The sequence below is a fragment of the Aphis gossypii genome, chromosome X, assembly GCF_020184175.1.
Source record: "Aphis gossypii isolate Hap1 chromosome X, ASM2018417v2, whole genome shotgun sequence".
In the NCBI taxonomy this organism is placed as follows: Eukaryota; Metazoa; Arthropoda; class Insecta; order Hemiptera; family Aphididae; genus Aphis; species Aphis gossypii.
Window position 1 is genome coordinate 38,982,460 of NC_065533.1, and position 17,047 is coordinate 38,999,506.

The following is a 17,047-nucleotide window of genomic DNA, read 5'->3' on the forward strand; positions in this document are numbered from 1 at the left end:
TTTTATCACCGAATTTCTGATAGGTATACGGGGTTATACTGCCGTATACCCGTATTTTTACGTAACGCTGTTTATGTAGAGAGTATACACTAAAAAAAAAACTTGAGAAGTGAGTATACGCCGTATACTCAGGCCGATTCAGCAGGCCATTAAAACATAAATTACCTTTTTCACCAACCACTGGAAATTATATCCTAGGCTGACAAATCATCTCCGTTCAGAATCGTTTTTCGATTACAATGATACCTATTATTGGGTTTAAATTTAATACATCCATTTTAGCCAAGAATGACAAATTAAATTAGATACCTACCTAAATTACCGAAGTCATAAATAAAATTATATTGGTCATGCGTGCGAAAAAATAAATAAATAGTAAAATAAAAACGCAAAACACTTTTATTTAAGTTGAAGTCAGGTTATCACTTATCATAATAAAAACAATAAACATAGGTACCTATATTATGCATAGGTAATTATATTTATAATCCTATGGTTGCGACTTGCGAGTTGTCTCTTGTCATTTTTCATTGGGCCATGACGCCGCGATCATAGAAAAGAGATTTTTATTTCGCTTATTTACTACTAATTTAATATCTGTGATTTTATTGTGCTTGTTATAGTATTTACATCATAGTGTACGCCTTGCTTCCGAGATCAAGGACGAATACAATAAGGGACGCCAAAAGTCGTTAACGGCTCGTACAAGCTCGTACCTACTTTACTAATTAATGTGATCCATTTTAACAGCCAATTTGTGAGTATTGAATAGTGCACCAATCATTGAAATCACAAGTTAATAGTTATGTCTCAAAGTTGGCCATAAATATTTTGTACTTAAATTTGTATGTTTACATATACTTACAGAAGTACATACTTAAGTAGCCATAACTTATCACCGTGATAAATGAAGTAAATCAATTATTATTTTGATTGTACACTTATATTTTGTACTTCGTTTTTTTAGTGAATTAATTTCATGAAAACTAATAAAAATGAATAAGCAACGGGCTCCATCCCAAATCAGGTACCTACTTAATTATATATATATATAATAATAATAATAGTATTTTTAATTGTATTTTAACTCCTTCTGTTCTTTCTGTTAATTTAAATAACTAAATAATCTCCATGAATACTTCTGTTAAATTCTTAGGTTTCCTTTACGACAAAAGACTTAACCTGGGCTATCTCTTAATCATAGACTCCATAAACTAATAATGAGTACTCTGATTCATAATTTCTCTAAAGAACAAAAACACAAATATAAACACTAACAAATATTATATCTCACAATAATGTAGGGTATCCTACTCTAGGTAGCCTCAAAAAATGATCCTATCTAAATGTTCTATCTAACTATGTCCTCTTTAATTCTTTCTTATACATTAGCAATCATACTATACATTGTGATTTTAACATACCAACATTATTCACATGTGCTTCCTATCATTATAATAAATTTCATTAAAACTTTTTCAACTACACTAACCTTTTCATATCTGTACTCTCTTCTCGCACAATATCTGACGACTTTCTTCATCATTTCAAATGTAAATAGCTAGTGATGCTTTTAAATAATCTATTAAAACTTACTCCTCCTAAGTTCTTTAATTGAAAGTAATATCGATGAATCCTCCTTTCTCATATATTTGCCAAGTTTAATACAGTAATAGTCAATGCATTTACTTATTGTACTGTGTATTTTGGTTACAGATTGTAAAGATCCTTTAAACATTAAAAAAAAAAAAAAACAGTTTAACAATTGCTAATATGTTTATAAACATTCACTCTTTTTTAACAGTTTTCTATAGATTTATTGATCTATATTAATGTAATGCGTGCCTTATACAGACAATTGTCGATGGGAAAGTATTAAATCAAAATAACTCTATAATATATATTAATAATTCTTTAACATAATATATTGTTATTCTGTAATGTATGAAATTACCTACATTATAGTTATGTTTTATATTGTATTAAAAATCAGAGCATGCATATTTGTTTAAGGTATAAATAAAATCATTGATTAAGTTTAGTTAGTAAATGTTTTTATAATGGTTGTTATATTTTAATCATGTTAGTAGTTTTTTCAGATTAAAGTATTAACATATTATATAATTATTTAAATATAGGTACTTAATTCAATATATTTCAACTTTTTTTAGTTCAGAAAACAAACAACAGATCAATACTAAAAAGAGATCTCTACAACTTAATGAATGTTACAAACCAAGTAAGTTAAAATTAATTTAATAGTTATTTAAAAAAAATTATTTTTGTTTTAATGGGTTAATATAATACATTTTAATTGATTTCAGATAAATCTAAATCAAGAAAAATTGATTATAACCTAGATGTTGATATAGTTCCATTATTCAAATTAGAGTTGCAAAGCATTTTAATGAATTCTAAAAACTTAAATACAACTATAACAGATATCCTACCTTACGGGTCCAGAATTTTAGGTCTTAACATTGATAATAGCGATGTTGACTTTAGTATAAACTATGGTTAGTATTATAATTTTTATATTTTACATAGTAATATATAGTTATCTTATAAACTGTAAAGCATCAAATAACATAACTTGACTATAATTTTATCTTTTAACAATTTTGATTTGAGTATTCATATTATTTATTACATTCCAACACATTTAACCTATTTTATAATATATATTATACAATTTGTTTTTCATTTCAAATTTCTTTAAAATCTTTTTCATATCTATTTTTAATTTATATTTTCCTTGTTTTTATATTTTTTTAGTTTCAAAAACATCAGTCAAAAATGTTATGAAATCATTTGCTAAGAAACTTCGTCAAAGTCAAATATTCATTAGAGTTGTTCCTTTATTCCGTGTTAAAATACCTATCATAAAATGTATCCATAAAAATACTGGCATTGATTGTGATATATCATTTAATAACATGAGTGGAGTTTATAACTCTCATTTTCTCAATAACATTTTAAGTATAGACCCTCGTATTAAACCAGTTCTAATAAAGTTAAAGATATGGGCTAAAAATATTGGGTTAATTAATACTAAAGGATTTTCCAGTTTCTCAATCTATTGGCTAGGACTATTTAACATGCAAGTTATGGGAATATTGCCTCCTATTCGTGATTTACAAAAATCTGTTCCTGAAATTCTAGTTGATGAATGGAATTATGCATTTTCCAAAACTAAACAAGAATATAATATTAATAAACAAGAAACTTTAAGTGTCAGTGACATATTCAATTATTTTCATTCATTTTATTTAAATTTCAATTTCGATAAATTTGTGATAAGTCCTTATACTGGCTGTCCTTTACTTAAAAAAGATTTTGAAGATGTAGAAAAACTGCCTGAAGAATTATGGAGATACAAACAATTTTATAAAGAAAATAAAGAATGTCATGAGTTATTATTTTTAAATACTAGTCAATCTAAAATGTACATTCAAGATCCATTTCAACATAATGTAAATATTACAGCAAGAGTAAGACCAAAAGTATTTAATAAATTTATTAATGCTTGTGTAAAATTAAAATCTTAATGTAATAAAAAAAAAATTAAGCTTATATATACTTTTACTTTTTAATTATAAAAATTAATCGTACTACAGTTATATTATTTTAATAATAGCATTTTGTATTTATGAAACATTATTTATGCGATATTAAACAGTTTTTTTTTAATTTTCAAGATACTGTAATAAATTATATTAGTATACTACATATTTTAAGTTATTTTTAGTACATATACATTGTGCAGTGTACATATTTTGGTAGTTTAAATCTGAGCTTGCATTATTACTATTATTTATATTAAATTATTACCTTAATTTAACTTATATCTAGGTATTATAATTATAACTAATTTTCTTTATACTTCATTGGCAATCTTGAAATTTTGACCTTTTTATGATTTTATTATTTTAAATGATAAAAGCAACTTCTAGTATTTAAGTTATTCTTACAGTGACTACTAATATGTGTATCAATAAAATCATACATAAAACATACTATTTTTAACATGATAATACATAATATTTATAAGATAAATATAATTCATATGTGTAGGATCACATAATGATTCTTAAATTAAAACCCTTCATCACACTCAGAAAATTTTAATATTTTTTGAATATTTTTAATGATAATTTGCACATACTAACAAATTCTCATAATCAATTATAAGTATTTTATGTTTATGTATGTTTTTTAATGTACTTAGTCACAGTCATGTTTCTGCTTATTTTCAATACTTAATTTTTTTTCTTTAATAATAATAATTTAAGCAATTTTGATCTAAATTTGGTATTTTATAGATACTGTGATGTAAAATCATTAGAGTTACTAGTTTCTATATAATAGAAACAATATATGAGCTCTCTTTTTGTAATTTAATTTGAAGAAGCTTAAGGGAAATGCATAAAATAAAACAAATAATAACTTTTTAGAAATTAAAAAGTATATAATATATTTATGCAGGTAAATTTCATTTTAATACATATAAAACAAATATTTTAACAGATAAGAGATGAATATTTAATTTTATAATACGAATAACTAATGTTTATTTCCAATTAAAAACAAAATAACAATACCTAGTTAATCTTAATAAATATATATTAAAATAAGATGATAAAGTTAACAAGTTCAATACCTTCACCATAATATATCTTTAAACCAGGATAGTGCAGTATTTGCTTCTTCTAAAAAATAACATTAAAAATAATTTAAATTAAACAATATGATAATTATATATATAAAAAAAAGATTCACATCATGTTAATCGAACAAATGTAATTTAATGTTAGGATTTTTTAACTGCCTTTTAAAAATGGATTTAAAATAAAGCATGTAGTTAGCCAACGTATATTGGTATGGAAATAAAAATTGTTCTTTAAAAAATTCAAATACATAAAAAACACTTTTTGTGAGTTATTAATAAAAATAGGCCAAATATGTAATTAAAAAAGTAGTAGTAAATCAAAATAGAAAGTTGTGTATCATAGATAACATATCTAGTATGAATTAAATTTATAAGTGGCATAGTTTCATATTAGACCAATAATTAAAAAAAAAAAAAAAGTAAAATATAAATATTTTTATACTTTACTTAATTTTATACTATTTACTTAAAAATTTTTACCTGTACTTTTAAGTGGATTTGCTCCTGATGCTATAGAATTATCTTGACCACTTTGATGGAGTTGCATTTGTGACATATGTCTCTGTTCTTGATTAGTAAACAATTCAGCATCTCTTCTATACTCTAAACTATGCAATTCTTCTAGTCTAAAGTAATTTAAATTAATAAATAAATAATAATCTTAATAAATAAAAATAAAACAACAAACAAATAGACGACTCCCCTCCCTGATTTAATGTTAAACCAGTTTTTGAAAAAATTGATTATTTTATTTTGTTATAATTCAAAAATAAATTACTGTAGAAACTTGGAATTTCTTTACATTTAAAGTTACTTATAGACAATTAATATATTTTATTTTTAATTTTTAATTGCAATCGAATATTAAAAAATTCATGTAAACATTAGAAATACCTGTAAATAGCTTTAAATTGGTCTAAACATTAGGTAAATTTGATTGAATATAGAAAATAATAATCTAAGTAACAGTGGAATATTACAAGTTTCTATTAAAACTACTTTTGAAGAATACATCAACAATAATAGAGGTAAAAAGAAAATTTCAAATATCTATTAATAGCTCAAAAACAGTTAAAGTATATAGAAAAGTTATAAATTGTGTTAAAAAATAACCAGATGGTGAAAATTTAAAGTAATTATGGTCATTTACTTTTTTACAACAAAATAACCTAAGTAAATTTGGTCAAAAACTGATTTCCAGAAATATTCTCTACATAGAATAGGTCCAAAATTACATTAAAAAAGTTAAGATGTTAAGCGGGTCATTGATGCAGTTATATTTAAATTTGTCAGCATAGACTGATAATAAAATTATAATAATTTTTATTTTATATTAATGAAAATTAAAATTAAAATAACAGTTGTACAACTATTATATTATTGTTATTATTATTAATTTTATTATTAAAAATTTGGAATTGAATTTTATAAAAACTTTACTTGTCATCCATGATTTTTAAATCAATTTTTTCATCAAACAAATTTGATGTACCCAATTGCGACTTATTGTCAGACAAAATTTGAATTTGTCTGATAGAATTTGATAGTTTCAATTGCAGCATATCACGTTCTTCTAATAACTAAACATTACAAATACATATTATATTAAAACATAGAATTGTAGAAAAATTAACTTTATAATTATTTACCCGGGTCAATTCTATAGTTAATTCGTCACATCTAACATCTCTCTCATGTACAGCTGTTAATGCTCTGTCCAGTTTTTCTTGAACTAATTTTATATCATCAACATTTCGATTTAAATTATCTAATTTTGATATTTTAACAGAAAGAAATTCAATTAATCTATCACGCTCAGCAATGGACCGCTGTAGCTGTTCGTTTTCTCCATTTTTTAAAATAGAGGATTGTGTTGTTTCTTCACTAGAATTTAGAGATCTATTTATTGGTTCTTCAGGAATGCAAGAATTGCTGTCTTTAACAACATTATTTTGAGCTAATTCTTTATGAAGTTCATTGGCAGATTTATTATTTTTAACAGATATGAATTCTAATAATGTTTGTGTACAAGATTTTAAGTCAGACATTAAATCAATTAGTACATCACTTGAAGAAACTTCAATATTACATATATTAGTTAAAATAGAAGTAACTAATTCATGAATAGTTTGAACACAAGCTTGTAATCGTTTAATTTCTGATTCTTCTAAATTAGGACCATTAAAAGTGTCACAACATTTAGCTTCAACTATTTTATCCAATTTTTTAGATTGAACAACTACCCAGTCACTATCATTTTCAATTGCTGGCCATTCGCTTAACACTCTTGAATAAGCTGAATCAATTAAATGTTGAGTTTCTTTTAATTTCCCTTTTAGAACTGTATTTTGTTCATTAATGTGTATAGAATCTGTATCCATATCATTCAAAGATTTCTGATCATCCAGATTACTTTTAAGCTGATCATAATCATTTTGCAATATTTCATGTTTTTCCTTAAGTGCAGACAATTGACGATAAGCTTCGAGTTTTTCACCCATGAGATTTTCAATTTCTGATTGACAATGGATTATATCTGCTTCATGAGTTTCATTTTCATTGGAATATTGATCATTTAATTGTTTGTACTTAGAATTTGCAGATTCTAAATCATTTGTCAAGTTAACAATTTGTTTTTCTAAGTCAATGATTTTAGCACGACATTCTTTGAATCGAGATTTTAAGTTTTTGTAACGTACTAGCAAAATCTTCGAATCTCCATTTTCTGTAGAAGTCATTATTTCTGGGTCTAGTCTCTTCAAACATACATCCTCAGACACTTTTTTTTATCTTTATCGTTTTCTATACCTTGAATAAATTCGTTTTGTGAATTTAAATTTGAATATTTATCAGTTTCCTGTTCAATAGGTTGTTCCACTGTTTTCGATGAAATCAATCTCTGGAGTTCACTAATTTGATTGTTTAACAGTTTATTTTCATTTTTTATTTCATGGACATGGAATTCAAGTGTACTTACAGAATTTAGTAACTCTTCATCATCTTTTTCGTTGATAATAACCAAACCCAAATTTTTTCGAATATTTTTTAAAAATTGTTTAAACATATCGTTTTCATTTTTAATAGATTTTATATTTACATTTTCTGAAGATAGAAGACTGTTTACTGCAAGACCATTTAAATCTGTTAATACTTCTTTATTTTCATAAGTAGAAGAAGACATATTTAATTTTAATGTATAATTATCATTTTGCAAGTTTTCTATTATTTTGAGTAGTTCATTATTTTGTTTATGATATTCATTTTGTGTGGATAATTTAACTTTTTCTACAGCTTCAGATACAAATTTTTCAACTTCAGAACGGTCAATTAATTGTGCATTAGAACGTTTTTGAGAAATATTTAAATTAATAATATATTCTAAAATCTGAATAGAACCAAAGACAATTTTTTTAAGATAAATTTGTAGTTCAGTATCATCAAGAATGGTATTGTTGCAAATTGAATCAATAACTTCAATTACATCAATGTCAACCTCAACATCAAAATCGTCAAAAGAAAATAATGATGCCAGACCCATCAAAACACAACGAAGTATATGTATGTTTTGATTTTGTACGTTTGATTTAATTACAATTTTATTTATTAACTCGTAACACTTTTGAAGTTCTACATCACAGTTTCGTACGACAGTGCTTATTTGTTTATTACTTTGAATAAGATATGCTAATCTCTGATTCAAAACATTTATTTCTTTATTTAATGATGCAACTTGCTGTTGTAAAAGTGAACAATTGCTTTCAGACTCTTTTAAAGCTTTGATTTTTACTTTAAGCAGTTGTTTTTGTTTTTGGTATCGATCTGATAATAATTTATTATCTTCCATCGTAATATTAGTTCCATTCAATTTATCTGAAAGCATATTATTCTCATTCTTAACCATTTCTAACTCATTAGTTAATTGTGTAGACAGTGTATGAAATTCTGTAATAGTATTATTCAACTTTAATATTTCTGTATCTCTTTTACTAAGACAATCATTTAACTCTAAACGTTCGCATTTAAACGAGTTATTTTCTTTTAAAACAAAATTTAATTGATTAGTTAATTCATTTACTGACGTAATACTATCTTTAAGTTTATTGCTACAAGTTGCTATTATTGCTTGATCATCTTCATGTTGTCGAATAAAATTTTTTTTATTTTGTTCATACTCATTTGAAGCTTCTTTCATAGCTTTTTCAAATGTTTCACGCATGTTTTCTATAACTGCCATCAAATCAGAAATACGTTCTTGATGCTTGTCATTATCAGCTTTTAATAATTTTAAATTTTCCATAGAATTTTCGATTTGTTCAGTTAATTTAATATTGGCATCATTTAGCTCATTGTTATTCATTTTTAATTCATCGATTACTTTTTCCAAGAGAGTCATACGTTCTTTATCATTGAGATATGCATCTTTCAACTGAATCCAACGACTTTCTGTCTGTTGAGCATCCGTTATTTGATTTTGGAGTTGTTGATTTAATTTTTCATTTTCAAGATTTAAACGTTGAATCTCAGATTCTTTTTCTGAAAAAAATAATAATAAATAATTTATTTAATAATAATAATCAATATTATGTAACCAGAATAGTTTAAAAGATATATAACAGATGTGGCCAACATGAGGTATTCACGAACCACATGGACAAATATAATTATGCCAAGAGCCAAAATATTTATAAATACATTTTATATAATTTAATCAATTTTAATAAATGCTTACCAAAAAATTAAAATTTATAATAATAGAAAATAAATTTCTCAAAAAGATTCAGAATATTTGGAAAATTATACTATTGGTACGAAATGTAAACCTAAACACTTTGTGAAAATTTAGGTAGGTATCAACAGTTATTAATTTTTAAATTTCAATAAAAAAACAAAAATTATTTGAAGTGAAATATTTATAATACGAGTAAATATCCAATGTCTTCAAAAAATACATAATATTAATGCTACTTTCTAGCATCTTTTTTATTTTTGCTAAAGATAAATAAACAAATTAAGAATTTTGTATTAAATTTTAATTGATTTTTACCCATTCATAAATATTTTATCGGCAATAATAAAAAATTAAATTTTTATAAATAGTTTTAAAAGAAACAAAATATTTTGAAAAATATAAAATGATAATACAAACACTTCAATTGCTGCACTTAGTATATAAAATGAAATGTTAACTAAGAATATTTTTAATTATTTGGTAAAAAAAATACTGTATCATTTTTATTTGAAATATGTTCTTAAAATTAAATTCAAGATAATCAAACTTTAACTACTAAGAATATTTTAGTTTAAAATGTAATGGAAGTTAGCCAACTGTTTTTTAGTCAATAGTTAAGTTGTATACTTAAAAAATGTGTATAATATTTACTGTCAATTTCCATTAATAAATTATCATTTTCTTGAAGCTGCGTTGATTTACTCTCCAATAAAGCTACATGGCTTGATAAAAAATCATTTTCTTGTTGTAAGCTTAGCAATTCTTTTTCCATATCTAATACATATATGCATATATAAATAATATGATTAATAGTTTAAAAAAAAAAAACAACTTACCACCAATAAGATGTTTTGAAGTTTCTTGATGGTGTTCTAGAATCAACTTCTTCTAAAAAACAACAAAATTTTTTTATTATTTTAGACTTCTAAAATATCATTAACTTGCCCACATTTTGCATATTTGTGTTCAGCAGTTTTAATTTTGTATAGTAACTTTATTTATTTAAATTATCTTAATATCAAACTTTTACTTAATAAGAAAATAAGAACACTATCTATATTTTTTATGCATTTTTTTTTTACAATATTTTAAATCTCAAATAAATTATGAGAATTTTTAAATTTTTTGTATTTTACATATTGATAAACTGCTTAAAAAAAATTAAAATATCTTAAAAAACCCAACTAAGATATCACACAGATCATGTTCTTACCAAAAATTTAATAATAATAATTAATTTGTCAATTTTCCCTATTTTTAAGGGTTACTAAATACATTTGAATTACTTAACATACAGTTTATGTATAGATAATGTGTGTAAGATAGAAAAAACACACACATTTGTAATGTTCTTTTAAATATAGTGACACATTATTATCTTATCAAAATCTTAATACTTATGAAAAAAATGATCAATTATTAAACATTTTATACATCTTCATCTAATTTAAATTATAGATTTTCAACAAAAATTCAACTGAATTTAGTTTTTAATTAATAATTAATAAAAGAAAAATATTCAATTTCCCAGGTAATCAGTACTATAACTAATACAGTACAAGCCAATATTATATTAAGCAAGTTTGGTTATCACAATGTATTTTTATAACTTCTCAAATAAACACTAAATTATAGTATTAAACTAATTTATGGTTATATTTTACTTATATATAAATTGTATTTACAATACAAAAATTTTTTAAGTAAACCATAAAAATTAAATTTTTTTTTTACAAATAATAAAATAAAAGCAGTGAAAATGATTGCTTACACTTTAATAACACCAGAAGAAAAGAAATTAAAATGGGTACATATAAGTATTGTTTCAATTGCATACAATTGCTATTGAAATACAATTCAAATAAACGTAAATTGAAACTAATACTATTCAATTGAATTAAATAAATACTTATTAGAGGTATTTTTTAAATATTTACTCACTTCATTCTCATAGCTTAAACTTAAATTTTCAATTTCTGATTGTAGACTTATTTCATTTTTTCTTAGTTCAGTATTTTCTTTTTCAATTTTAATATTTTTTTTTTTTAATTTATCACAGAGTCGGTGAACATCCTCTAAGCTAAGTAAAAAGTAATTAAAATTAGATATGTTAATAAATAACTTATTAATTTCTTATTTTGTACTAACTTATTTTTTAATTCTTCTGCTTCTTCTACAATATTATTAATCTTTTCAGAACATCTTAAACGTTCTTCATTGATGATTTCAATGTTTCTTCTTTTTAACTCTTCTACTGTTTCTAAATGTAATTTTTTGTTTTCCACTAAAGCTTTGTTTAATGCTTCAATTTTATTAATTTTTAATTGCAATGACATATCCTTTTCAGTAATATTATTCTATTTTTATACATATATAAAACAAATAAGTAGAAAACTAATTAGTATTTAATAATTATTTATTTATGTAATTACATATAACATAACTTACACGATAATTTTCAAGTTTTTCATTTAATTCAACAATTTGACTTTTTAATGATTGTACATTTCTTTCATTAAATTGTGCTGAAATAATATCTTCCTAAAATATAAAAATGTACTTAATCAAAATTTAATATGATAACACAAGAAAGAAATATAATATAATATATTTTATTCAACTGAAAATACATTAGGCTTAATTATAAATTTATTATGACATTTGAAAACATCAATGGTTGTATTTTAAATTCATCATATTATAATCACTAAATTTATAACTGAAAACTGGTTTAAAATTTTAATTGGTTAACTTACTAGATCACTAAGATTTGTATACATTAACTATTATATATTATTGTGACATTAAAATTAAGTCTTAATCAATTGTGTTTTTTTACAATTATTATTATACCAATGTAAATAACATAATTTTTATTTTGCATATTCTACTAAAACTGTGGAGCATATCAACTATTTAATTTGCATTTGTGATAATTTAAATAAATAACTTTAATAACTTTGTTTATTTATCAAAAGTTGATCAATTTTAAAAAAAGGATACGGATAAATAGGTAATATTTCTGATATTTGTCGATTTAGTTTTCACAAGATTAAAATATAATGTAGATTTATTGATGCCCTATTGTTACTCGTTTTATATTCAACTTTATAGTCACTTCTATGAAAGATATACATTTAACATTCAAATTAATTTCTTTATTTAAATATTTATAACATATTAAAATCAAAAAATATTTTGTCATTCAATTTCTTTAATTTATTAGAAAAATTATTTTCATTGTATTTATTTAATTTGTATGAGACTAAACATGATATAGATTATAGAGAATAAAAAATTATTAAAAAAAATTGCTTATTTAATTATTTTAAATTATACATAAATCAAAATCTTACCTATGAACTATAATAAATAATCAAATCATATTTTAAACACTAAAGTATAATGTGATTATTCATTTAATATAAACCCGTTAATTTTTAACATAATTAACATTTACCATTACCAATGAGTATATAAAAAAAAAAGAAAAATAGTAAAAATGTAATAAATTTTTTGGTTATAGTTACTAACTCAATTTTTACCAGAACTTTTATTTTAATATTTAAAGAAAGAACTTTAAAACTTTTATTGATTAAAGACAAAATTAATACTAGATAACTTAAATATTTAACAGGTAACAAAACTTACATAATATGTCGCATTGAGTTTCTCTTTTTCATGTTTTTGCGCATCTAAATTTTCCTCATTTGCTTGATCATCATTATTAAATTTTTGCTCATCTATTTTACTATCTTCAACTAACTTTCTGTAATAAAAGTACGGTTTTTATAGCATAATAAATTAAAAAATTATAAGTTAAAGAAGTCACTGATGATTAATAGAATTTGATTGTAAATTGTATGTTCAATTAATTTTTACTAAAACTATTATTTACATTATATAGAAGAAAGTTATTATAACATTATATTATAAATAATTATTATTATAAGTCAGTTCAAATATTATATGATAAAATTATATAAATAGTTATTTGTCTAACTTATATTCATCTAATTAGTCTTAATATTTTGAACATTTTATTATATAAAAATTAATAATGTATAAAATAGCAAAAAGTTTCAAATCCTAATGATTTATTTATTTTAATTTAATGAAAATAACAATAATAATTTATAAATAAAATGTTGCCTAGTTGCCTAAATTATGGTGGTTTCACTTTTATTTTTAATTCTATTAAATACTATTTATGAATAATCCTGCGTTTAACTTTTAAGCCTATATCAATAAATGTTTACTATATTATAAAATAAATTACTACTGTGGAGTGTTACAATAGATAGTTGAAATATATAAGCTTAAGAAAATACTGACAATGACAAAAAAAAACAAACTCATGTTTAATTAAATTTGCTCAGAACAATTTTTTAAATACATTATTTATAACTTTAAAATTTAATGGGACCGGTCCAATGGGTGATCTACCAATAAATGGCTGGTCCAATGTACCTATGATCTACCATCCTTTTTTAGTACACCTCATAGTCACAATTTTTGGCCCAGTCCCTAAATCTTTTATTCAATTGTATCAGTAAGTTTAAAAATAACATGATTCATAAAATGGAAATTTTACATAAACCAAAAATAACTTAATAACCTAAGATATTTTATGTTAATTTTGTAGTGTTTCAAATTCAAATGGCCTACATTTTAAAATATAAATTTTACAAAAATGGCGACATGTTGTTTTTGAAATTACCAATTCAATTAAATTAAAAATAATATTAAATAATAATTATTATCATACCTGTCATTTTCTAAAACTTGTCGAAATAACAAAATTTTCTCGCTATTATCAGAGATAACACTGTTACTCTGTATTGACTCCATACTTTCCGCTGATGTAATAGGCAAAGGTGTATTACACCGACTAGAAGATGTGTATCTACCATGATATTTTTCTAATCGTTTAGCAAGTTCCTAAAAATAAAACAAACATCTATTAAATTAGGTATAGAAAAAACTTTAATAAAACTACGTTATTTTTTTTATATAAATTTTATTAAGTTAAATTTAGTACTAATTAATATATGAAGTTCAATTTTAGTAAATAATAATATTTTACTTTAAAATTTAACCCAGAAATGCGAAAGATATTCAATCATACCTTAAAGACAAATTCTAAACTATATAAACTATCATTACAGTAATAATAACAGAGTAATTAATAATCAGGAGTTAGGTATAACACTAAGAGGATAAAATATAATCTAATCAATTTTGAAATATGCAATATAATTCTTGATTATTATCTATTAGATAGCAACTTAAATTTTAGATTTAAATTGTTATAAAAATAAATAAGTAAATTATTTTATAATTTCTAAATTAAATTGATCTACAAAATAATACCATTAAAAATAATCAGAAACGCAAATCTGTAAACTTTTTTTCATATAACATCCTTTATTAAACTAGGATTTATAAAAATTTAAAATGAATATACTTTTACCGCATATTATTAAAAATAGTACTACACATTTAAATCTTGAAATGTCTTGAAATAGACACTAAAAGTATATTTTATAAGAATTAAAATATTGTAATGTTTTTTTTTTTTAAATAAAATAAGAAAAGTTCTTATTTTCTTAAGATTAGATCAAATTAAAAAGAAAAATTTAAGTAAATAATACACAGATAGGTACTGGATTTTACATTTAAATGTATTATTGTAATTTTATTTAAAATATACTGCAAATAAGAGTAACTCAGTCATCAAGAATTGAAGTTACAACAACTGAATACAGTGAGTTCCGCTTAATGTGAATATTGATTTATAGAATCAACCACTTATTAAAATCAACCAGTATATAGAATTAAAATAACCTACACCAAAGTGATCACATCAAGCGGAACTCACTATATTTTAAAAATTTATGACTTATCAGAAATCAATGTTTTTAGATTTGATAAGTGATGGAATTTTGTATAATACTAAATATTATATTCATTTTTTTTTTTAAAGCAACGACATTCATTAAATCTTGATAAAATTGTGGATATGTTAGTTTAAATTTAAAACTAAATTAATTTAAACTGAAAAATTTGAAAAATAAAAACACTGAAACAATTTAGAAATTGCATACTAATATAATTGTTTACTTATTTCTGTTAATTAATGTATTAGCTAATATTTATTTAGTTAAATTGTACTGCCATCATTTTCTATCAGTTGTTAAGTTTAACATTTATTGATTAAATTCCAATATAACTTATAAGTAATAAAAAAGCAATAAAACATTAAAAAAAAAAAAAATTACTAAATTTTGTATAAAAATATTCGATTATTTAACACAAATGTATTTTAATGAGTTAAAGTATGTAAGAATACATACAATATTTTAATATCTAGAATAATTGTATTTAATAAATTTAAAATATTCATTTAATTGGTATTATATTTAAATTATAAATATAAATAATAGATATTAATTAATAAATAATACCTATAGTAACATTTTTTTTAATTTATTTATTTAAAAAAATATAGAAACAGGTAATAGTTTTTAAATAATATGAAAGAATGCGTAGACATACAAAATAAATCGTTCATGTTAAATTTATAAAAAATAATCTTGTTCATATTCAAGTATACTTCTTATATTAAACTTATCAACAAAAGTTATCAACAATTATCTTTAAAATCTAACAGGATACTCTACAGGCATCAGCCATAATATGACAAAATACAAAACACAAAATACAATACCATGATAGATACCAGTTGGTGCTTAGTCTTTTCATTGGTTTGTGCGCTAAATTTTAGTGATCAGATCTTGGAGATGTCCAAAAGCAGATTAATATAAATCAATGGGAATTTAGAAAAAATTACTAAAAATACTACATATAGTAAATTCTGCTTAATGTAACAACACTAATATAGTTACAAGTATTGAGATTTAATTAAAAAGAGGAATTAATTTTATTAATACATAGATATTCTAAGATTGTGATTGAGTTTTAAAAAAGCTATTGTACTAAAACATTGAATTCATTAGGTAACAATAATTACAGTAAGTAATACTCATATACCTACACCCTAAAACATGACATTGTGGTTATAATCAACATATTATGAATTATTTTTCAAGAAATTAAATAATACTAACTTGAGCCTTAAGTTTTATCTGATTTGTTGTTAACTCCCCATCATTATCATCACTATTATTTGTGCTTTTCTGTTCCATATTGGCAAGGATTCTTGATGTGTTAGTTTTCTGTTTTGTAATTTATTCCAAAATACAATTTACTCTACGGCAGCTTAAAGTACTGTAGAAAAATAGGGAATACGTATAATTTTTTAAGTAAATCATAATGAAAAATACTGCATTAAAACAAAATTAAGCAATTAACTAGTTAAACTTTAAAATAATGACGATTTTAATGGTTACTATTTGTGAGAAAATTACACAACTAAAAATGAAAAACACTATGTTTAATTGTTTTCAGAATTACGACGATTATGTGTAGCTTTAGGTATCTATTATCTATTAATTAATTATAACGTTAATCAATGTTTTAAAGGCACGTCATAACCACGACATAAGTACGAATAAGCAAATGGGTAGGTCTAAAGCCTCCAAACACGGTAAGTATTTAGTGATTGTGAAAGAGATAAGCCTTAAAAA

At 22.7% G+C, this 17,047-nt stretch overlaps 1 protein-coding gene and 1 pseudogene across 3 annotated transcripts; one reads left to right on the forward strand and one right to left on the reverse strand.

Annotated features, from left to right (window-relative positions):
- Positions 1-547: 547 nt before the first annotated feature.
- On the forward strand, positions 548-3,693 carry LOC114129451 (terminal uridylyltransferase Tailor-like). Of its 2 annotated transcripts, none has more exons than XM_050207824.1 (5): positions 548-757; positions 868-1,027; positions 2,172-2,239; positions 2,325-2,516; positions 2,776-3,693. In XM_050207824.1, exons 2-5 carry the CDS (start codon positions 996-998, stop codon positions 3,546-3,548), a joined length of 1,065 nt encoding a protein of 354 aa, XP_050063781.1. In that variant the 5' UTR covers positions 548-757; positions 868-995; the 3' UTR covers positions 3,549-3,693. The 2 variants fall into 2 exon arrangements, with proteins under 2 accessions (XP_050063781.1, XP_027849985.2); XM_027994184.2 differs by having other exon boundaries at positions 968-1,027.
- A 750-nt stretch (positions 3,694-4,443) lies between these two features.
- Positions 4,444-16,976, reverse strand: LOC114129423 (interaptin-like; annotated as a pseudogene). The gene is made up of 12 exons (XR_007605656.1): positions 16,529-16,976; positions 14,167-14,339; positions 13,050-13,167; positions 11,847-11,939; positions 11,547-11,755; positions 11,340-11,478; positions 10,235-10,286; positions 10,050-10,172; positions 6,319-9,202; positions 6,110-6,249; positions 5,150-5,295; positions 4,444-4,709 (listed from the first exon to the last, which is right to left on the reverse strand). The product of XR_007605656.1 is annotated as an interaptin-like (transcript).
- Between the last annotated feature and the right edge of the window lie 71 nt (positions 16,977-17,047).